Source organism: Mustela erminea, chromosome 16 (assembly GCF_009829155.1).
Source record: "Mustela erminea isolate mMusErm1 chromosome 16, mMusErm1.Pri, whole genome shotgun sequence".
Lineage (NCBI taxonomy): Eukaryota > Metazoa > Chordata > Mammalia > Carnivora > Mustelidae > Mustela > Mustela erminea.
Genome location: NC_045629.1, coordinates 84,520,076 through 84,542,515, shown reverse-complemented (window position 1 = coordinate 84,542,515; position 22,440 = coordinate 84,520,076). Strand labels below are relative to the sequence as shown.

The 22,440-nt window shown below is 69.1% G+C and overlaps 1 protein-coding gene across 1 annotated transcript; it reads left to right on the top strand.

Annotated features, from left to right (window-relative positions):
* EPPK1 (epiplakin 1) lies at positions 1-22,163 on the top strand. Its single transcript, XM_032315638.1, has 2 exons — positions 1-66; positions 4,995-22,163. Exon 2 carries the CDS (start codon positions 5,054-5,056, stop codon positions 21,773-21,775), a length of 16,722 nt encoding a protein of 5,573 aa, XP_032171529.1. The 5' UTR covers positions 1-66; positions 4,995-5,053; the 3' UTR covers positions 21,776-22,163.
* The last annotated feature ends 277 nt before the right edge of the window (positions 22,164-22,440 follow it).

The following is a 22,440-nucleotide window of genomic DNA, read 5'->3' as shown; positions in this document are numbered from 1 at the left end:
TAAACCCCCGGGGGCGGGCGCACCGGCCCGCAGCGAGCGACGACAGACTGAGCGCGGGAGCCGGGGGCTGCAGGTAGGACACGCGGGGCCGCCGGGAGCGACGCGGAAACCCCTGCGAGGGCGCGGGGCTTGGGTCCCGGGAGACTGGGGCGGCGGGCGCGGGGGCGCGACGCGCGCGGGGAGTGGCCGGAGCTCTGGGCCCCGCTGTTCCCCGTCCCGGGCCGCTGGCCTCCCTCCGGCCCTGCTGGGCGGGGGTCCTGGTGACCAGCACCCACGTGGGAGACGCCGCCCGCGGGGATCCTCCCCGACCCCGCGCTTTCCCCCTCCCCGCAGGGCTGGAGGGCGGCTCCGGCGGGTCCCGCAGGTCAGGTTCCTGGGGGGCGGGGCGGGGGGGCACCTTGCAGGGCGGGGCAAGGGGAGGGGGTGCGGACAGTAGAGGCAGGAGTGAGCGGCACCCGGGCGGCGGAGGGTGCGAGGTAATTAGACTGACAAATTGAGGGGCGGTGCTGCTCCTGGCGGGCGGGGCGGGGCGGGGGGTTGGGGGTGGCCCCTTGGGGGAGCTACCTGCTGTAGGGTCAGGGGATGGGTGGGCACAGGGAGGCCTGCGCCGGGCCATCTCAAGGTCCTTGGGAGGCAGGGTCCGCAGGGGCTCTGTCTTCCCTGTGCCCTCGTGTCATGCCGACTTCCGTGGCCGTTGGTCTTTGCTCCGTAGAGGTGGGTGGGACCTTCCTGCAGGTGTCCACAGTCGGGCAAAGGCCGGGATTGCGCCTGTCTCTGCGGGCCTGAGGCGGCCTGGCCTCCTGCTTCTGTCGCCATGTGGCTCAGGTGGCCTGCCAGCCCGTCCGGGGCCCCTCCCAGGCTGGGGGGTGGGGGCTGACCTTCAGCGGTGGTGACGTTGATGGCCCGTGCCCAAGGAATGCAGACTCACCCTGCTCTGGAATCGTCTTCCTCCCCGCTGCCTGGGGCCCACCTGAGATGGGGCCCCTCAAGGAAGCCACAGGAAGAGACCCCCCCTCAGATTCCTTTTTCCTCAGCGTCTCTCGCCCAGCCCCAAGGCCAGTAGCCCAAAGCCGGCCCCCATCGGCTGGTGGCCCCCTCTCTGGGACACCCATCTTTCGGCTTCTGTGACATTGGGCTTGTCTGGGCCTCCCAGTCTCCCTGTCCCACTCCCCAGGCCCTGGACACAGTCACTTGCCCTGGCCTGTCTCTCCAAGCTCCAGACCCTCCGTCCAGCTGCCTTCCCAGGGTCCCCACTGCAGACTCAGGTACCCACTCCTGGGGTCCTCTTCGGGTCCCACCTGGGCAGGGTCCAGGGAGACTCAGACCAGGCTCAAGGTCACTGTCAGCCAAAGGGGGGAGGAGGGCGTGGCCCGGCTGCCATAGGCACAGGCCTCCCTGGGCCCTCACTTCCTGCTCTCCCGCTCCCTCCGACACCCAGCCCCCCTCCAGCCATGAATGCCCTCTGTGCAGGAAACGGGAGCCTCCTGTTCCCAGAGCATGTACTGGCTCTAGTTTTCTTGTCTAGTGCCTGCCTGGCACTGCCCGCCCCCCAGCACAGCCTGTCTGGCTCCGGGCTGGCTGCCCACGTCCAGGCCAAGGGCCACCCACAGCCCTGATCGCTTGGCTGCTCCCGCCGCACGTGGCCCAGGACACGCTTCCCTCACTCTTTTGCCTGGCGAAAGGCACACTGTCTTCCCTGCCCCATAGCCTCGTTCCTGGGCACCCCTGCTGGGACTGGGGCAGGTCTGGGTGCGGGCGACGCATGGATTCCTGGACCCGCACCCCCTCTGAAGGCGGTCCTGCGACGTGGGAACAGGCACGTTTTACAAACATGCCCATCCTTGGTGCGGCTGGGCTGCAAAGCATGTGTCCGGGTGGGGCGCCAGGAGCAGAGTCGGCCCGCAGGACCATTAGGTGGTCCCAGGACAGCCCCTGCGGAGGGGGGATGGCGGAGGGGGGCCAGCCCGCCCGTAATGGAGTCGCACTGTTGCCAGGAGGTCAGGGCGGCCCTCACCCACCACCAGCTCCCAGGGTGCCGACCGCTCCTGGTTCCCCACTCCCCGCCTCCACTGCCTGTCTGCTGGGCTTGGTGCGCCCTCAGGTGGGAACACTGTTAGCTGCCAGAACCCGGCGTGGGCCTTTGGGGCCCACCCCTGCCTCCACCCCGTCCCAGACCCCCCTTCTCCTGGCGGTCGGTTCACTCTTCTTCAGGCTTCTTCTTGGTCCTGGACACAAGGAGCCAGAACGTCCTGGGAGCAGCTGTGGCCGTCGGCGCAGCGGGACTGTCCCGGGTGGATCCGTCATTCTCTAGGACGGAGCCCAGAGCCACAAGGACAGAGGGTGGGGTCGTTGGAGGGATGGTGGGGGCCGAGCCTGCTTCCGTCGCTTCGCTCCTGGGCCCACGTGGTCCATCTGCGGGGACAGGTGCATCACATTTTAGGAGTACACCCCTCCCGGGGGCTGGGGGCGCCTGGGGGCTGGGGCTCTAGCTCTCAGGACGGTGCTGCCCAGCCTGCCCCCAGGGCAGTCTTCATGGTCACTGACACGGTCACTGTGAAGCCCCACTGGGACCCACATGGCCTTAGACGCCCAGCTGACCGCTCAGCCACTGTGATCTTCTCCCGAAGCTTAGCAAACACCGCCCGCCACGTGCTCTGGGCTATGATGCCTAGTGCTACGATCCACTTGGGTGGGAAGGCTGGTGGCTCAAGGCCCTTCCCGGAGCCCAGCTGCCATGGCTAGCCAGGTCGCAGCTCCCCCTACAAAGTCCTGCTCGGTGTCTGTCTGGTCCTGGCCACCCCCGCCCCCAACGTCTGTGCGGCACACAGCTGCTGGGGTCCAGAAGGCTCAGGCTCCACATCTGTGTGTGGGAAGGGAAGGCGGCAGGACTCTACCCCTACCCGGGGGCTCACAGCAGGGTCCCAAGCCGAGTCGAGGGACTAGGAAGGGCAACACAATTCCCGAGGGGGCAGAAGCGGGGGCCATCCGCCGGGGGCCCTCCTTCAGCCTCAGGCGGGGTTGGGCAGCACTTAAAGCGATCACTCTACTAGATCTGTGTCATCGAAGCCCTGGCTGATTCCGGGCGACTGTGGCAGCTCGGCACCCAGCTCAGCCATGCTGTCCCCTGTCCAGCCCCGGCATGGAGGTCTTCCCATGGCGGTCCCAGCTGCCCAGCCCCTCTATCACTTGCTGACCCTGCCCTGCTCCAGGGCTGGAGGCGGTGGAGAGGGTAGGATCAGGGAAGGTGGTCCTTGCAAGCCGGGAGGCTAAGGGGTGCCTGGAGGCCGTAGGCGGGGACAGGAGTTGGGCTGGCCCCGGTGAGGACCCCTGGTGGGGCCAGCAGGGGCCGGGCTAGACAGACTGCCTGAGGGAGGCTCTACAGAGCACGGGCGGTCGTGGGGGTGCCGCGGAGCCTCGGGGTCTGGGCGCGGGTGTCCAGGAGGCAGCCGGGCATGGGTTCTGGGACTCCAGGGCGGGCTGGGGGGATGGAGGGCAGTGTGAGGGGCCCCCTGGTTCGGAGCAGACCCTGTCACCGGCAAGAAGGCTGCAGAGCTGTGACCGGAGGCGGGGCAGTCAGATCCAAAATGCATTTCTTGGGTCTGGCAGCCAGAGTCCAAGGTCGCCTCGGGGAGAGCTGCAGAGCGAAGGGGCAGAGGCGTCCTGAGCCTTGTCCCGCGGCGGGCGTGGGGCAGGGGCGCGAGCTGGTTGGGTTGCCAGGACAGGTGTGGTCGGCCGGCACTGGGGAGGAAGGAGGCTTCCGAGGAAACCGGGTGTGGGCCGGTTCATGGGGTGGGGCGTGGCGGGCCGGCGGCTGTGCTGCCCCCACCCCAGCTGTCACAGCCACTGCCGTAGCCTGGGCGGCTTAGAGCAGCCGACACGCCTCTCATGGTTCCTGGGGCTGGAGTCCGCTTCTGCCCTGGAACCTGGGCCTCTGGGCCTCTGGGCCCCTTGCAGGAGATCTTTGCCTCGGTCTTCCTGTGCAGAAAGCAGGCCAGGGATTAGGGGCCTCCCTGCTCTGGGGCCGCAGCTGAGTTCCAGCTGCAAAGACCCAATTTCCAAATAAAGCTAGAGTCATAGGTCCTGGAGGTTAGGACTTGGACATTTCTTTTGGGGGGACGTGATTGAACCCCACAGGACAGGGATGGGCGGAGGTGATGCAGGCTCGTGTGCAGGTGGGATGGGGGAGGGGAGGTAAGGCACTTGGCACCACAGGTCCGACAGTCGGGGCACAGCCATGGGGCTGCTGGGGCTCTGAGCCGCCGACCAGGGCCCAGGGCCTGGCCATCCCCGCAGTTCCTGGTAGACTGGCCCTCGGGCACCGAGTCTTTGTTCTCTCGGGCTCCGAGGCCGGGTCTGGGCACAGGGAGGCCGTATCCCAGAGAGCACAGAGGTTGGGGGACTGGGAGGGCACCGAGTCAGGCTAAGGCAGGAGACTCTGGGGGTTCTGCCTGGAGCCCGGTGGGGGTCTGGGAAAGGAACGGAGGCCAGAGCTGAGGGTCCAGGGCGGAGTGTGGGGGTGGAGGTGGTGACTGGAAGGGCACTGGTGTCCCTGAACCCAGGGGAGGGCAGGAGGGGGAAAAGCTCTTGGGAGCAGAGGGGAGGCCTGGGAGGCTGGGAGGTGTGAGTTAGAGGGGGAGGGGGAAGGGGGAGGGGCCACACCCTGCGGGCTCAGGGCTGACTCCGCCCAGAACATGCAGGCCCCTCTGGCCCAGCCCACACCAGGACCCTGGGGAGGGGGCTGGAAGGTGTTGGGCGGGGACAGAGGCCCACAGGAGAAAAGCCCACATATGCTGGCAGCTGCCTGATTGGCCTGAGGTCCCTCATGGTCCCTCCTGGGATCCCACAGGGTGAGGCAAAGGACCTCACATGGCCAGGAGGGCCAGCCATGTCTGGAGGCTGATTCAGAGTTTGGGACGGACCCCTGACTGTTCCCTCCTGCCTGCCTGGTCCATCCCAGGGCCCCTAATGGAGCCTTTCTGCCCCCCCCCCCCCCCCCGCAGGGAGCAGACACAGGGGACCTTGGGTGAGTGGATTCTGCACAGCAGGGCCAAGCATGATGAACGGCCACAGCTCCCCTCCTCTTGATGTCCTGGCCACCAATGGCACCGAGCTGACCATCGTCCCTGAGACCACGAAGGCCATGTTGGGAACCAGCACCTCCTCCGGGCCCCAGGCCAAAAGCATCACTGGGGTATTCGTGGAGGCCTCCAGCCAGGCCCAGAGTCTCTACGCTGCCATGAAGCAGGGCCTCCTGTCCAGTGAGCTTGGACTGGCTCTGCTGGAGGCCCAGGCCGCCACTGGGGGCCTCGTGGACCTCACGCAGGGCCACTTACTCTCTGTGTCTGAGGCCGTGCAGCAGGGCCTGGTAGGCCTGGGGCTGAAGGAAAGGCTGCTGGCTGCTGAGCAGGCAGTCACTGGGTACCCCGATCCCTATGGTGGCGGGAAGCTGGCCCTCTTCCAGGCCATCGGGAAGGAGGTGATAGGGCGAGCACAGGGGTACAGCTGGTTGGAGGCCCAGCTAGCCACCGGGGGCCTGGTGGACCCCATTCGGGGTGGGCGAGTGGCCCCAGAGCTGGCCTGCCAGCAGGGCCTCCTGGACCAGGAGACGTGGCGTGTTCTGACAGAGCGCAAGCCGAGTTCCAGCAGCCCTGGCTTCCAGGACCCCAACACGGGAGAGTGGCTGTCCTACGGCAGTCTGCTGGGCAGGTGTGTGAGAGCCCCTGGCACTGGGCTGGCCGTCCTGCCCCTCAGAACCACGTTCCACACCCTGTGTGGGGCAGTGAGCTTGGCAGAGCTGCAGGAGGCAGGCATCCTGGATGGGGATACCGCCCGGGGCCTTCGGGAGGGCAAGCTGTCCGTGTCGGACGTGAGCACCCGGGCCGCTGTGAGGCGCTACCTGCAGGGCACGGGCAGCGTGGCCGGGGTTGTCCTGCTGCCCGCTGGCCGCAAGAAGAGCTTCTTCCAGGCTGTCACCGAGCACCTGCTCCCAATGGCCACGGCGCTCCCGCTCTTGGAGGCTCAGGCCGCCACCTGCACACTGGTGGACCCAGGCACAGGCCAGCGGCTGCAGGTGGATGAGGCCGTGAGGTCTGGCCTCCTCGGCCCCGAGCTCCATGGGCAGCTCCTGGTGGCGGAGCAGGCGGTGACGGGCTACCACGACCCCTTCAGCGGCACGCGGGTCCCCCTCTTCCAGGCCATGAAGAAGGAACTGGTGGACAGGTCCCTGGCGCTGCGACTCCTGGATGCCCAGCTGGCCACGGGGGGGCTCGTGTGTCCAGCCCGCAGGCTCCGGCTGCCCCTGGAGGGCGCCCTGCGCTTCGGATGCCTGGACGAAGAAACATGGCGTTGTGTCTCCCGGGCCACGGGCTTCTCGGACCCCAGCACGCAGGAGAGCCTTGGCTATGGGCAGCTGATGGCCCGCTGTGTCACCGACCCAGAGTCAGGGCTGGCCTTCCTTCCACTCTCAAAAGGCACCCTTGGAGGGGAGCCACAAGGACTCCCGTTCATCGATCACAGCACCCGGCAGACCTTAAGTGAGGCCATGACCACCGTCTCCGTGGGCCAGTTCCAGGGCCAGCCTGTGTCTCTGTGGGAGCTGCTCTTCTCCGAGCCCATCCCCGCACAGCAGAGGGCAGCCCTGGCCCAGCGGCACCAGGAGGGCACCATCTCGGCAGAGGAACTGGCAGCGGCGCTGAGGGCCATCCTTGAACACGCTGCAGCCACGGCCAAGACCACCTTTGCTGGACTGAGGGGGCCCGTGATGCCCGCTGAGCTGCTGGAAGCAGGGATCATCGAGCAGGACATGTATGAGCGTCTGGAACAAGGCCAGACCACAGCCCGGGAAGTGGGCAGACTGGACCCCGTGCAGAAATACCTGGAAGGGACCGGGTGCGTTGCTGGCCTGCTGCTGCCCAGCTCCCAGGAGCGGCTCAGCATCTACGAGGCTCGCGGGAGGGGGCTTCTCAGGCATGGCACGGCCCTCATCCTCCTGGAGGCGCAGGCAGCCACGGGCTTCATCCTTAACCCGAAGGAGAACAAGAGATACTCCGTGGAGGAGGCCCTGAGGGCCGGCCTCATCGGGCCTGACGTGTTTGCAAAGCTGCTGTCGGCGGAGCGCGCCGTCACCGGCTACACCGACCCCTACACGGGGGAGCAGATCTCTCTCTTCCAGGCCATGCAGAAGGACCTGATCGTCCGCGACCACGGCCTCCGCCTGCTGGAGGCGCAGATCGCCACGGGCGGCATCATCGACCCCGTGCACAGCCACCGGCTGCCCGTGGACGTGGCCTACCGGCGCGGCTACTTCAATGAGGACATGAACCGCGTCCTGGCCGACCCAAGCGACGACACCAAGGGCTTCTTCGACCCCAACACGCACGAGAACCTGACGTACCTGCAGCTGCTGGAGCGCTGCGTGGAGGACCCCGACACGGGGCTGCGCCTGCTGCCGCTGACCCGCCCGCAGCCGCAGCTGGTGGACGGCACCACCCGGCAGGCCTTCCAGAGCCTGCTGCTGTCCGTGAGGTACGGGCGGTTCCAGGGACAGAGGGTCTCAGCGTGGGAGCTCATCAACTCCGAGTGCTGCAGCGAGCCCCAGCGGAGGCAGGTTTTGCGGGACTATCAGCAGCGCAGGCTCTCGCTGCCGCAGGTGGCGCGGCTGCTGGAGAGAGCGACGGCGAGGTGGGTGGACGTCACGCTGCCCATGGCGTGCGCGCCGCGGGGCCGAGTCAGCGCCTACCAGCTCTGGGAGGCCCGGATCATTGACCAAGAGCTCCTGGACCGGGTGCTGGAGGGCACAGTGAGCCCCGAGGCGCTCCTCCGCATGGACAGCGTGCGGCAGGCCCTGCGCGGCACCGGGGCCGTGGGCGGCGTGCTGCTGCAGCCCTCTGGCCGGAGGCTCAGCCTCTACGCGGCCATGAAGCAGCAGCTGCTAGGCCCAGGAGTGGTACTAGCCCTGCTGGAGGCGCAGGCGGCCACTGGGGCCCTTCTTGATCCCCATGGTCCAGAGCCCCTGTCAGTGGACGAGGCCGTGCGGAGGGGGCTGGTGGGGCCGGAACTGTACAGCAGGCTGAGGCGGGCGGAGGGCGCGGTCACTGGCTGCAGAGACCCCTTTTCTGGGGAGCGGGTATCCTTGTTCCAGGCCATGAAGAAGGGCCTCGTCCCTGTAGAGCAGGCTGCTCGCCTCCTGGAGGCCCAGGTGGCCACAGGAGGAGTCATTGACCCCATAGGCCACTACCGCCTCCCCATGCCCGTAGCCGCCCAGCGCGGCTACATTGACCAGGAGATAGAGACGGCCTTGTGCGGCTCCCCCGAAACTTTTCCCACGCCAGATGGCCGGGGCCACACCAGCTACGCCCGGCTCCTAGAGCAGTGTGTGAGGGACGAGCCTTCAGGCCTTCATTTCCTGCCCCTGCCCGAAAACGCTGCTGCGGCCCCCACGGACGAACAGGTCCGGGAGACCCTGCAGGCCGTGCAGGGGGCTGAGGACGGCACGTCCCTCTGGGAGCTCCTGTGCTCCCACCACTTCTCGGACGAGCAGCGGCAAAGACTCTTGGAGGACTTCAAGGTGGGAAAAACCACTACCCAGCAGCTCCGGGAGACCGTGCAGAAGTGGGTGCGGGAGGCAGAGCTCCTGGCACAGGCTCAGGTCACAGTGCCCGGCCCCCGGGGGGAGATTCCTGCTGTCTGGCTGCTGGCTGTCGGCATCATCTCCCGGGAGACCCTGGCGGCGCTGGCTCAGGGCACGCGATCACCTGCCGAGGTTGCTGGGCAGCCCGCTGTGAAGGCCTGCCTCTGGGGTATGGGCTGTGTGGCCGGTGTGCTGTTGCAGCCGTCAGGGACCAAGGTCAGCATCAGCCAGGCTGTGACAGATGGCCTCTTGCCTGAGGGCCTGGGACGAAGGCTGCTGGAGGCCCAGGTGGCATCCGGCTCCCTCATTGACCCTCTGACCAACCAGAGATTCTCTGTGCAAGGTGCCGTCAAAGCCGGCCTGGTGGGGGCGGCCTCGCACGAGCAGCTGCGGCAAGCCGAGAGGGCCGTGGTTGGGTACGCGGATCCCTACTCGGGAGGTTCCCTCTCACTGTGGCAGGCCATGCAGAAGGGGCTAGTGCCCCGAAGCGAGGGCCTCCCCCTCCTGCAGGTACAGTTGGCCACGGGGGGTGCCATGGACCCTGTCCACGGGGTGCACCTGCCCGAGGCGGTGGCCTGCAGGCTTGGCCTCCTGGACCAGCAGGTCAGCCAGGGGCTAACCTCCACAGCTGAGGACAGCAAGTTCTTCTTCGACCCCAGCGCCCAGGACACGGTGACATACAGCCAGCTCAAGGAGCGCTGTGTCCTGGATGCGGACACCGGCCTGTGGCTGCTTCCGCTCGCCCAGGACAAGGTGCTGAAGGTGGACGAGCACATGGTGGTGGCTCTGAGAGCCATGAAGGTCCCTGTTGGCACCGGCAGGTTCAAAGGCCTCAGCGTGTCACTGTGGGACCTCCTGCACTCAGAGTACATCGACGTCCACACACGGCGGGAGCTGGTGGCCCTTTGCCAGTCTGGGAGGGCCACGGCCCTGCGGCACGTGGCTGCGGCCGTCACTGCCCTGGTTGAGGCCTCAGAGACACAACCCTCAAAGATCACCTTTAGAGGACTCCGGAAGCTGGTGTCGGCCAGTGACTTGTTCAGGTCACGGCTGATTGACAAGGAGACGCTGGACGCACTGACCCAGGGCACAAGGACAGTGCAGGAGGTGACGGAGAGGAGCGGTGTGAGGCAGTACCTAGAGGGAGGCAACTTCATTGCCGGGGTCCTTGCCCAGGGCACGAGGGAGAAGATGAGCATCTCTGAGGCCCTGAGGAGGGGCATCCTGCGGCCCGGCACGGCCCTGGTGCTGCTGGAGGCACAGGCGGCCACGGGCTTCATCATCGACCCTGTGCGTAACCAGAGGCTGACGGTGGAGGAGGCGTTCGCGGCAGGGATGTTTGGCAGGGAGACCTACCAGAAGCTGCTGTCGGCGGAGCGCGCCGTCACCGGCTACACCGACCCCTACACGGGGGAGCAGATCTCTCTCTTCCAGGCCATGCAGAAGGACCTGATCGTCCGCGACCACGGCATCCGCCTGCTGGAGGCGCAGATCGCCACGGGCGGCATCATCGACCCCGTGCACAGCCACCGGCTGCCCGTGGACGTGGCCTACCGGCGCGGCTACTTCGACGAGGACATGAACCGCGTCCTGGCCGACCCGAGCGACGACACCAAGGGCTTCTTCGACCCCAACACGCACGAGAACCTGACGTACCTGCAGCTCCAGGAGCGCTGCGTGGAGGACCCCGACACGGGGCTCTACATGCTGCAAATTGTGAAGAAAGGAGAAACCTATGTTTATATCGACGAAGCCACAAGACAACAGCTCAAGTCCCAAACCATAAAAATGCAAGTGGGGAGGTTTGCCAATCAGACAGTCTCCTTCTGGGACCTGCTGTCCTCCCCGTACTTCACAGAGGAAAGGAAACGGGAGCTCATCCACGAGTACAGAGTCCAGAACACATCCCTAGAGAAGCTGCTGGAGATCATCACCGCGACAGTGCAAGAAACAGAGAATCGGTACCAAGGCATGAAGCTGACAGGCATCGGTGGGGAGGTGACCGCTGCCGAGCTGTTCAACTCTGAAATCCTCGATGAAAAGACCCTGGATGCCCTGCCTGGGGAGACATCGGGGGGGCTGGATCTCAGCAGGCTGGTGCAAGTGAGGCCCTATCTGGAAGGGACCGGCTGCATCGCGGGGGTGGTGCTACCCTCCACCCAAGAGGCAATGAGCTTTTACGAAGCCAGCAGGGAGGGACTCATCCCCATGGGGTTTGCGGCTCAGCTGCTGGAGGCCCAGGCAGCCACAGGCTTTCTGCTGGATCCTGGCAGCCGCAAGAAGTTCTCCGTGCGGCAGGCCTTGGCTGAGGGCCTGGTGGGTGAGGACCTGCAGACGAGGCTCCGAGAGGCTGAGAAGGCCGCCCTCGGCTACGCAGACCCGGCCACGGGAGACCCAGTCTCCTTGTTCCAGGCAATGCAGAGCAAGATTGTCCAAAGGGAGGAAGCACTGAGACTGCTGGAGGTACAGGTGGCCACGGGGGGCGTCATCGACCCCCTGCACCACCACCGCCTCCCACTGCACGTGGCCTACAGACGCGGCTGTCTGCACCCGGACATCTACCCGCTCATTGCAGATCAGAGCCGCATGAAGAGAAGGTTTGTGGATCCAAACACTCAGGAGAGGGTCACATACCAACAGCTGCAGGAAAGGAGCCAGAAAGGCGCAGGGACGGGCTGGGCTCTCTTCCAGCTGGTCCGTGAAAGCCAGAGCACTGCCTATGTCGACGGGGCCACGAGGAGGGCCCTGGAGGCCGAGAGAGTGGAGGTCCCAGTTGGAAGGTACAAGGACCAGAGGCCGTCGCTGTGGGAGCTGCTCAACTCGGAGTACGTAACTCACGAGACGAAACTCCAGCTGGTGAGGGACTATAAAAGAGACACGGCCAGGGCAATGGAAAAGGTAGTAAACGTAATTTTAGAATTAATAGAGAAGAAAGAAAAAAACAAAAAGGAGCTATGGTTCCCAGGGATCAGAAAACACATCACTGCTTCAGAACTCCTCCAAGCAGATATCCTCAGCAAAGAGGTGTTGGAGGACCTGGCCCAGGGCACCAAGACGCCCCAGGAGGTGACGGAGATGGACTCGGTCAAGCGCTACCTGCAGGGCACGAGCTGCATCGCGGGCGTGCTGGTGCCCGCCAAGGACGAGCCCGGGCGGCAGGAGAAGATGAGCATCTACCAGGCCATGTGGAAGGGCGTCCTGCGGCCCGGCACGGCCCTGGTGCTGCTGGAGGCACAGGCGGCCACGGGCTTCGTCATCGACCCCGTGCGCAACCAGAGGCTGACCGTGGAGGAGGCGGTGGCCGCGGGCGTGGTGGGCGGCGAGATCCGGGAGAAGCTGCTGTCGGCGGAGCGCGCCGTCACCGGCTACACCGACCCCTACACGGGGGAGCGGATCTCTCTCTTCCAGGCCATGCAGAAGGACCTGATCGTCCGCGACCACGGCATCCGCCTGCTGGAGGCGCAGATCGCCACGGGCGGCATCATCGACCCCGTGCACAGCCACCGGCTGCCCGTGGACGTGGCCTACCGGCGCGGCTACTTCGACGAGGACATGAACCGCGTCCTGGCCGACCCGAGCGACGACACCAAGGGCTTCTTCGACCCCAACACGCACGAGAACCTCACGTACGTGCAGCTGCTGCGTCGCTGCGTGCTCGACCCCGACACGGGGCTCTACATGCTGCAGCTGGCCGGCCGGGGCTCCGCCGTGCACCAGCTGAGCGAGGAGCTGCGCGGCGCCCTGCGTGACGCCCGCGTGGCGCCGGGCCACGGCGTGCTCCAGGGCCAGAGCGTCTCCATCTGGGAGCTCCTGTTCTACCGGGAGGTGCCCGAGGGCCTGCGGCAGGACCTGCTGCGCCGGTACGGGGCGGGCGCGCTGACCGTGCAGGAGGTGGGCGCTGCCCTCACCTCGCTGCTGGCCCGTGCCAGCGCCGACGGGAGCGGGAGCCCCAGCCCGGTTCCCCCGGACCCCCGCGGGGCCCTGCGTGCCGCCACCATGGAGGTCAAGGTGGGCCGCCTGCGGGGGCCGGCGGTGCCCGTGTGGGACGTGCTGGCGTCCAGCTACGTGAGCGGCGCCACGCGGGAGCAGCTGCTGGCCGGCTTCGGCTCGGGGACGCTGGGCTTGCCGGCGCTGACCCGCAGGCTGACCACCATCGTCGAGGAGGCGGAGGCGGCCGGCGGGCCCGATCGCGGGCCGGAGGAGGCCGCCCGCGGCCCGCAGGACGGCCGGCCAGCCGGGCGAGGTGGCGGGGATGGCGACGTGGGGCCCTCCCCGGGCCAGGCCCCCGCCGAGCCCACCGCCGGCGGCCCCCAGGAGCAGGCCCTGCGTGCCGTCACCATGGAGGTGCGCGTCGGCCAGTTCCGGGGGCGGCGGCCCTCCGTGTGGGACGTCCTCTTCTCCTCCTACCTGAGCCGGGCCCGCCGGGACGAGCTCCTGGCCCAGCACGCGGCCGGCGCCCTGGCCGTGCCGGCCCTGGTCGCCGTCCTCACCCAGGCCATCGAGGAGGCGGAGGAGCGGCTGAGCAAGGTGTCCTTCCGGGGCCTGAGGCGCCAGGTGTCCGCCTCCGAGCTGCACACGTCCGGGATCCTGGGCCCCGAGACGCTGCGGGACCTGGCCCAGGGCACCAGGACGCCGCAGGAGGTGACGGAGATGGACTCGGTCAAGCGCTACCTGCAGGGCACGAGCTGCATCGCGGGCGTGCTGGTGCCCGCCAAGGACGAGCCCGGGCGGCAGGAGAAGATGAGCATCTACCAGGCCATGTGGAAGGGCGTCCTGCGGCCCGGCACGGCCCTGGTGCTGCTGGAGGCACAGGCGGCCACGGGCTTCGTCATCGACCCCGTGCGCAACCAGAGGCTGACCGTGGAGGAGGCGGTGGCCGCGGGCGTGGTGGGCGGCGAGATCCGGGAGAAGCTGCTGTCGGCGGAGCGCGCCGTCACCGGCTACACCGACCCCTACACGGGGGAGCGGATCTCTCTCTTCCAGGCCATGCAGAAGGACCTGATCGTCCGCGACCACGGCATCCGCCTGCTGGAGGCGCAGATCGCCACGGGCGGCATCATCGACCCCGTGCACAGCCACCGGCTGCCCGTGGACGTGGCCTACCGGCGCGGCTACTTCGACGAGGACATGAACCGCGTCCTGGCCGACCCGAGCGACGACACCAAGGGCTTCTTCGACCCCAACACGCACGAGAACCTCACGTACGTGCAGCTGCTGCGTCGCTGCGTGCTCGACCCCGACACGGGGCTCTACATGCTGCAGCTGGCCGGCCGGGGCTCCGCCGTGCACCAGCTGAGCGAGGAGCTGCGCGGCGCCCTGCGTGACGCCCGCGTGGCGCCGGGCCACGGCGTGCTCCAGGGCCAGAGCGTCTCCATCTGGGAGCTCCTGTTCTACCGGGAGGTGCCCGAGGGCCTGCGGCAGGACCTGCTGCGCCGGTACGGGGCGGGCGCGCTGACCGTGCAGGAGGTGGGCGCTGCCCTCACCTCGCTGCTGGCCCGTGCCAGCGCCGACGGGAGCGGGAGCCCCAGCCCGGTTCCCCCGGACCCCCGCGGGGCCCTGCGTGCCGCCACCATGGAGGTCAAGGTGGGCCGCCTGCGGGGGCCGGCGGTGCCCGTGTGGGACGTGCTGGCGTCCAGCTACGTGAGCGGCGCCACGCGGGAGCAGCTGCTGGCCGGCTTCGGCTCGGGGACGCTGGGCTTGCCGGCGCTGACCCGCAGGCTGACCACCATCGTCGAGGAGGCGGAGGCGGCCGGCGGGCCCGATCGCGGGCCGGAGGAGGCCGCCCGCGGCCCGCAGGACGGCCGGCCAGCCGGGCGAGGTGGCGGGGACGGCGACGTGGGGCCCTCCCCGGGCCAGGCCCCCGCCGAGCCCACCGCCGGCGGCCCCCAGGAGCAGGCCCTGCGTGCCGTCACCATGGAGGTGCGCGTCGGCCAGTTCCGGGGGCGGCGGCCCTCCGTGTGGGACGTCCTCTTCTCCTCCTACCTGAGCCGGGCCCGCCGGGACGAGCTCCTGGCCCAGCACGCGGCCGGCGCCCTGGCCGTGCCGGCCCTGGTCGCCGTCCTCACCCAGGCCATCGAGGAGGCGGAGGAGCGGCTGAGCAAGGTGTCCTTCCGGGGCCTGAGGCGCCAGGTGTCCGCCTCCGAGCTGCACACGTCCGGGATCCTGGGCCCCGAGACGCTGCGGGACCTGGCCCAGGGCACCAGGACGCCGCAGGAGGTGACGGAGATGGACTCGGTCAAGCGCTACCTGCAGGGCACGAGCTGCATCGCGGGCGTGCTGGTGCCCGCCAAGGACGAGCCCGGGCGGCAGGAGAAGATGAGCATCTACCAGGCCATGTGGAAGGGCGTCCTGCGGCCCGGCACGGCCCTGGTGCTGCTGGAGGCACAGGCGGCCACGGGCTTCGTCATCGACCCCGTGCGCAACCAGAGGCTGACCGTGGAGGAGGCGGTGGCCGCGGGCGTGGTGGGCGGCGAGATCCGGGAGAAGCTGCTGTCGGCGGAGCGCGCCGTCACCGGCTACACCGACCCCTACACGGGGGAGCGGATCTCTCTCTTCCAGGCCATGCAGAAGGACCTGATCGTCCGCGACCACGGCATCCGCCTGCTGGAGGCGCAGATCGCCACGGGCGGCATCATCGACCCCGTGCACAGCCACCGGCTGCCCGTGGACGTGGCCTACCGGCGCGGCTACTTCGACGAGGACATGAACCGCGTCCTGGCCGACCCGAGCGACGACACCAAGGGCTTCTTCGACCCCAACACGCACGAGAACCTCACGTACGTGCAGCTGCTGCGTCGCTGCGTGCTCGACCCCGACACGGGGCTCTACATGCTGCAGCTGGCCGGCCGGGGCTCCGCCGTGCACCAGCTGAGCGAGGAGCTGCGCGGCGCCCTGCGTGACGCCCGCGTGGCGCCGGGCCACGGCGTGCTCCAGGGCCAGAGCGTCTCCATCTGGGAGCTCCTGTTCTACCGGGAGGTGCCCGAGGGCCTGCGGCAGGACCTGCTGCGCCGGTACGGGGCGGGCGCGCTGACCGTGCAGGAGGTGGGCGCTGCCCTCACCTCGCTGCTGGCCCGTGCCAGCGCCGACGGGAGCGGGAGCCCCAGCCCGGTTCCCCCGGACCCCCGCGGGGCCCTGCGTGCCGCCACCATGGAGGTCAAGGTGGGCCGCCTGCGGGGGCCGGCGGTGCCCGTGTGGGACGTGCTGGCGTCCAGCTACGTGAGCGGCGCCACGCGGGAGCAGCTGCTGGCCGGCTTCGGCTCGGGGACGCTGGGCTTGCCGGCGCTGACCCGCAGGCTGACCACCATCGTCGAGGAGGCGGAGGCGGCCGGCGGGCCCGATCGCGGGCCGGAGGAGGCCGCCCGCGGCCCGCAGGACGGCCGGCCAGCCGGGCGAGGTGGCGGGGACGGCGACGTGGGGCCCTCCCCGGGCCAGGCCCCCGCCGAGCCCACCGCCGGCGGCCCCCAGGAGCAGGCCCTGCGTGCCGTCACCATGGAGGTGCGCGTCGGCCAGTTCCGGGGGCGGCGGCCCTCCGTGTGGGACGTCCTCTTCTCCTCCTACCTGAGCCGGGCCCGCCGGGACGAGCTCCTGGCCCAGCACGCGGCCGGCGCCCTGGCCGTGCCGGCCCTGGTCGCCGTCCTCACCCAGGCCATCGAGGAGGCGGAGGAGCGGCTGAGCAAGGTGTCCTTCCGGGGCCTGAGGCGCCAGGTGTCCGCCTCCGAGCTGCACACGTCCGGGATCCTGGGCCCCGAGACGCTGCGGGACCTGGCCCAGGGCACCAGGACGCCGCAGGAGGTGACGGAGATGGACTCGGTCAAGCGCTACCTGCAGGGCACGAGCTGCATCGCGGGCGTGCTGGTGCCCGCCAAGGACGAGCCCGGGCGGCAGGAGAAGATGAGCATCTACCAGGCCATGTGGAAGGGCGTCCTGCGGCCCGGCACGGCCCTGGTGCTGCTGGAGGCACAGGCGGCCACGGGCTTCGTCATCGACCCCGTGCGCAACCAGAGGCTGACCGTGGAGGAGGCGGTGGCCGCGGGCGTGGTGGGCGGCGAGATCCGGGAGAAGCTGCTGTCGGCGGAGCGCGCCGTCACCGGCTACACCGACCCCTACACGGGGGAGCGGATCTCTCTCTTCCAGGCCATGCAGAAGGACCTGATCGTCCGCGACCACGGCATCCGCCTGCTGGAGGCGCAGATCGCCACGGGCGGCATCATCGACCCCGTGCACAGCCACCGGCTGCCCGTGGACGTGGCCTACCGGCGCGGCTACTTCGACGAGGACATGAACCGCGTCCTGGCCGACCCGAGCGACGACACCAAGGGCTTCTTCGACCCCAACACGCACGAGAACCTCACGTACGTGCAGCTGCTGCGTCGCTGCGTGCTCGACCCCGACACGGGGCTCTACATGCTGCAGCTGGCCGGCCGGGGCTCCGCCGTGCACCAGCTGAGCGAGGAGCTGCGCGGCGCCCTGCGTGACGCCCGCGTGGCGCCGGGCCACGGCGTGCTCCAGGGCCAGAGCGTCTCCATCTGGGAGCTCCTGTTCTACCGGGAGGTGCCCGAGGGCCTGCGGCAGGACCTGCTGCGCCGGTACGGGGCGGGCGCGCTGACCGTGCAGGAGGTGGGCGCTGCCCTCACCTCGCTGCTGGCCCGTGCCAGCGCCGACGGGAGCGGGAGCCCCAGCCCGGTTCCCCCGGACCCCCGCGGGGCCCTGCGTGCCGCCACCATGGAGGTCAAGGTGGGCCGCCTGCGGGGGCCGGCGGTGCCCGTGTGGGACGTGCTGGCGTCCAGCTACGTGAGCGGCGCCACGCGGGAGCAGCTGCTGGCCGGCTTCGGCTCGGGGACGCTGGGCTTGCCGGCGCTGACCCGCAGGCTGACCACCATCGTCGAGGAGGCGGAGGCGGCCGGCGGGCCCGATCGCGGGCCGGAGGAGGCCGCCCGCGGCCCGCAGGACGGCCGGCCAGCCGGGCGAGGTGGCGGGGACGGCGACGTGGGGCCCTCCCCGGGCCAGGCCCCCGCCGAGCCCACCGCCGGCGGCCCCCAGGAGCAGGCCCTGCGTGCCGTCACCATGGAGGTGCGCGTCGGCCAGTTCCGGGGGCGGCGGCCCTCCGTGTGGGACGTCCTCTTCTCCTCCTACCTGAGCCGGGCCCGCCGGGACGAGCTCCTGGCCCAGCACGCGGCCGGCGCCCTGGCCGTGCCGGCCCTGGTCGCCGTCCTCACCCAGGCCATCGAGGAGGCGGAGGAGCGGCTGAGCAAGGTGTCCTTCCGGGGCCTGAGGCGCCAGGTGTCCGCCTCCGAGCTGCACACGTCCGGGATCCTGGGCCCCGAGACGCTGCGGGACCTGGCCCAGGGCACCAGGACGCCGCAGGAGGTGACGGAGATGGACTCGGTCAAGCGCTACCTGCAGGGCACGAGCTGCATCGCGGGCGTGCTGGTGCCCGCCAAGGACGAGCCCGGGCGGCAGGAGAAGATGAGCATCTACCAGGCCATGTGGAAGGGCGTCCTGCGGCCCGGCACGGCCCTGGTGCTGCTGGAGGCACAGGCGGCCACGGGCTTCGTCATCGACCCCGTGCGCAACCAGAGGCTGACCGTGGAGGAGGCGGTGGCCGCGGGCGTGGTGGGCGGCGAGATCCGGGAGAAGCTGCTGTCGGCGGAGCGCGCCGTCACCGGCTACACCGACCCCTACACGGGGGAGCGGATCTCTCTCTTCCAGGCCATGCAGAAGGACCTGATCGTCCGCGACCACGGCATCCGCCTGCTGGAGGCGCAGATCGCCACGGGCGGCATCATCGACCCCGTGCACAGCCACCGGCTGCCCGTGGACGTGGCCTACCGGCGCGGCTACTTCGACGAGGACATGAACCGCGTCCTGGCCGACCCGAGCGACGACACCAAGGGCTTCTTCGACCCCAACACGCACGAGAACCTCACGTACGTGCAGCTGCTGCGTCGCTGCGTGCTCGACCCCGACACGGGGCTCTACATGCTGCAGCTGGCCGGCCGGGGCTCCGCCGTGCACCAGCTGAGCGAGGAGCTGCGCGGCGCCCTGCGTGACGCCCGCGTGGCGCCGGGCCACGGCGTGCTCCAGGGCCAGAGCGTCTCCATCTGGGAGCTCCTGTTCTACCGGGAGGTGCCCGAGGGCCTGCGGCAGGACCTGCTGCGCCGGTACGGGGCGGGCGCGCTGACCGTGCAGGAGGTGGGCGCTGCCCTCACCTCGCTGCTGGCCCGTGCCAGCGCCGACGGGAGCGGGAGCCCCAGCCCGGTTCCCCCGGACCCCCGCGGGGCCCTGCGTGCCGCCACCATGGAGGTCAAGGTGGGCCGCCTGCGGGGGCCGGCGGTGCCCGTGTGGGACGTGCTGGCGTCCAGCTACGTGAGCGGCGCCACGCGGGAGCAGCTGCTGGCCGGCTTCGGCTCGGGGACGCTGGGCTTGCCGGCGCTGACCCGCAGGCTGACCACCATCGTCGAGGAGGCGGAGGCGGCCGGCGGGCCCGATCGCGGGCCGGAGGAGGCCGCCCGCGGCCCGCAGGACGGCCGGCCAGCCGGGCGAGGTGGCGGGGACGGCGACGTGGGGCCCTCCCCGGGCCAGGCCCCCGCCGAGCCCACCGCCGGCGGCCCCCAGGAGCAGGCCCTGCGTGCCGTCACCATGGAGGTGCGCGTCGGCCAGTTCCGGGGGCGGCGGCCCTCCGTGTGGGACGTCCTCTTCTCCTCCTACCTGAGCCGGGCCCGCCGGGACGAGCTCCTGGCCCAGCACGCGGCCGGCGCCCTGGCCGTGCCGGCCCTGGTCGCCGTCCTCACCCAGGCCATCGAGGAGGCGGAGGAGCGGCTGAGCAAGGTGTCCTTCCGGGGCCTGAGGCGCCAGGTGTCCGCCTCCGAGCTGCACACGTCCGGGATCCTGGGCCCCGAGACGCTGCGGGACCTGGCCCAGGGCACCAGGACGCCGCAGGAGGTGACGGAGATGGACTCGGTCAAGCGCTACCTGCAGGGCACGAGCTGCATCGCGGGCGTGCTGGTGCCCGCCAAGGACGAGCCCGGGCGGCAGGAGAAGATGAGCATCTACCAGGCCATGTGGAAGGGCGTCCTGCGGCCCGGCACGGCCCTGGTGCTGCTGGAGGCACAGGCGGCCACGGGCTTCGTCATCGACCCCGTGCGCAACCAGAGGCTGACCGTGGAGGAGGCGGTGGCCGCGGGCGTGGTGGGCGGCGAGATCCGGGAGAAGCTGCTGTCGGCGGAGCGCGCCGTCACCGGCTACACCGACCCCTACACGGGGGAGCGGATCTCTCTCTTCCAGGCCATGCAGAAGGACCTGATCGTCCGCGACCACGGCATCCGCCTGCTGGAGGCGCAGATCGCCACGGGCGGCATCATCGACCCCGTGCACAGCCACCGGCTGCCCGTGGACGTGGCCTACCGGCGCGGCTACTTCGACGAGGACATGAACCGCGTCCTGGCCGACCCGAGCGACGACACCAAGGGCTTCTTCGACCCCAACACGCACGAGAACCTCACGTACGTGCAGCTGCTGCGTCGCTGCGTGCTCGACCCCGACACGGGGCTCTACATGCTGCAGCTGGCCGGCCGGGGCTCCGCCGTGCACCAGCTGAGCGAGGAGCTGCGCGGCGCCCTGCGTGACGCCCGCGTGGCGCCGGGCCACGGCGTGCTCCAGGGCCAGAGCGTCTCCATCTGGGAGCTCCTGTTCTACCGGGAGGTGCCCGAGGGCCTGCGGCAGGACCTGCTGCGCCGGTACGGGGCGGGCGCGCTGACCGTGCAGGAGGTGGGCGCTGCCCTCACCTCGCTGCTGGCCCGTGCCAGCGCCGACGGGAGCGGGAGCCCCAGCCCGGTTCCCCCGGACCCCCGCGGGGCCCTGCGTGCCGCCACCATGGAGGTCAAGGTGGGCCGCCTGCGGGGGCCGGCGGTGCCCGTGTGGGACGTGCTGGCGTCCAGCTACGTGAGCGGCGCCACGCGGGAGCAGCTGCTGGCCGGCTTCGGCTCGGGGACGCTGGGCTTGCCGGCGCTGACCCGCAGGCTGACCACCATCGTCGAGGAGGCGGAGGCGGCCGGCGGGCCCGATCGCGGGCCGGAGGAGGCCGCCCGCGGCCCGCAGGACGGCCGGCCAGCCGGGCGAGGTGGCGGGGACGGCGACGTGGGGCCCTCCCCGGGCCAGGCCCCCGCCGAGCCCACCGCCGGCGGCCCCCAGGAGCAGGCCCTGCGTGCCGTCACCATGGAGGTGCGCGTCGGCCAGTTCCGGGGGCGGCGGCCCTCCGTGTGGGACGTCCTCTTCTCCTCCTACCTGAGCCGGGCCCGCCGGGACGAGCTCCTGGCCCAGCACGCGGCCGGCGCCCTGGCCGTGCCGGCCCTGGTCGCCGTCCTCACCCAGGCCATCGAGGAGGCGGAGGAGCGGCTGAGCAAGGTGTCCTTCCGGGGCCTGAGGCGCCAGGTGTCCGCCTCCGAGCTGCACACGTCCGGGATCCTGGGCCCCGAGACGCTGCGGGACCTGGCCCAGGGCACCAGGACGCCGCAGGAGGTGACGGAGATGGACTCGGTCAAGCGCTATCTGCAGGGCACGAGCTGCATCGCGGGCGTGCTGGTGCCCGCCAAGGACGAGCCCGGGCGGCAGGAGAAGATGAGCATCTACCAGGCCATGTGGAAGGGCGTCCTGCGGCCCGGCACGGCCCTGGTGCTGCTGGAGGCACAGGCGGCCACGGGCTTCGTCATCGACCCCGTGCGCAACCAGAGGCTGACCGTGGAGGAGGCGGTGGCCGCGGGCGTGGTGGGCGGCGAGATCCGGGAGAAGCTGCTGTCGGCGGAGCGCGCTGTCACCGGCTACACCGACCCCTACACGGGGGAGCAGATCTCTCTCTTCCAGGCCATGCAGAAGGACCTGATCGTCCGCGACCACGGCATCCGCCTGCTGGAGGCGCAGATCGCCACGGGCGGCATCATCGACCCCGTGCACAGCCACCGGCTGCCCGTGGACGTGGCCTACCGGCGCGGCTACTTCGACGAGGACATGAACCGCGTCCTGGCCGACCCGAGCGACGACACCAAGGGCTTCTTCGACCCCAACACGCACGAGAATCTCACGTACGTGCAACTTCTCCAGAGAGCTACTCCTGACCCAGAGACCGGGCTGCTATTTTTGTCTCTTAGTTGAGTTAGGATGGTTTTCCTTTGCATTGTGTGGTTTATGGCCATAATGCTGTATTTCCGCAATGTCGAAAATTCCCAATCTTTTTGGTTCATCTGTCCCCCTTGTATTCTGTGTCTGTTGACAAAGCAGTCACTTCAGTTTCCCCAGTGTCCTCGTGTTCTCCGTCCCTTGGTAATAGGAGCACAGGCTCCTTCTCGCTATTGACATGTACATGCCTGCAGTGTATACCTGTGAAATTTTAGTCACTGTATCTCGGTGTAGATATTGGAAACTTTTCTGATAAACTTTGTTGCAGCTCCCGGTCCCTGCTCAGCAGGGAGCCTGCTTCCTCTCTCTCTACCTGCCTCTCTGCCTAGTTGTGATCTTTGTCTATCAAATAAATAAATGAAATATTAAAAAAAAAAAAACTTCGTTGCAATTAGATTTAAGAGGTCTTTTCTTTTGCTTTTGTTTTTTTGGCAATCGCTGTTGTCCTGTGTTCAGTAAATGCACTCCTGTACGTTTCAGAGGTGGTGTCCCGCTTGTGGACTCATTTCCTTTTCGTCAGTGGTCCGCGGCTCTTCGGGTTCTTCTTGGTGGCTGAGCTCTGTGCTGTGTGCTCTGTGAAGGGTCCGTCTGAAGCTGTTTCTTGGACCTGTCTCTTGTTCCGTGTGTCCTCTCCTGGGTTG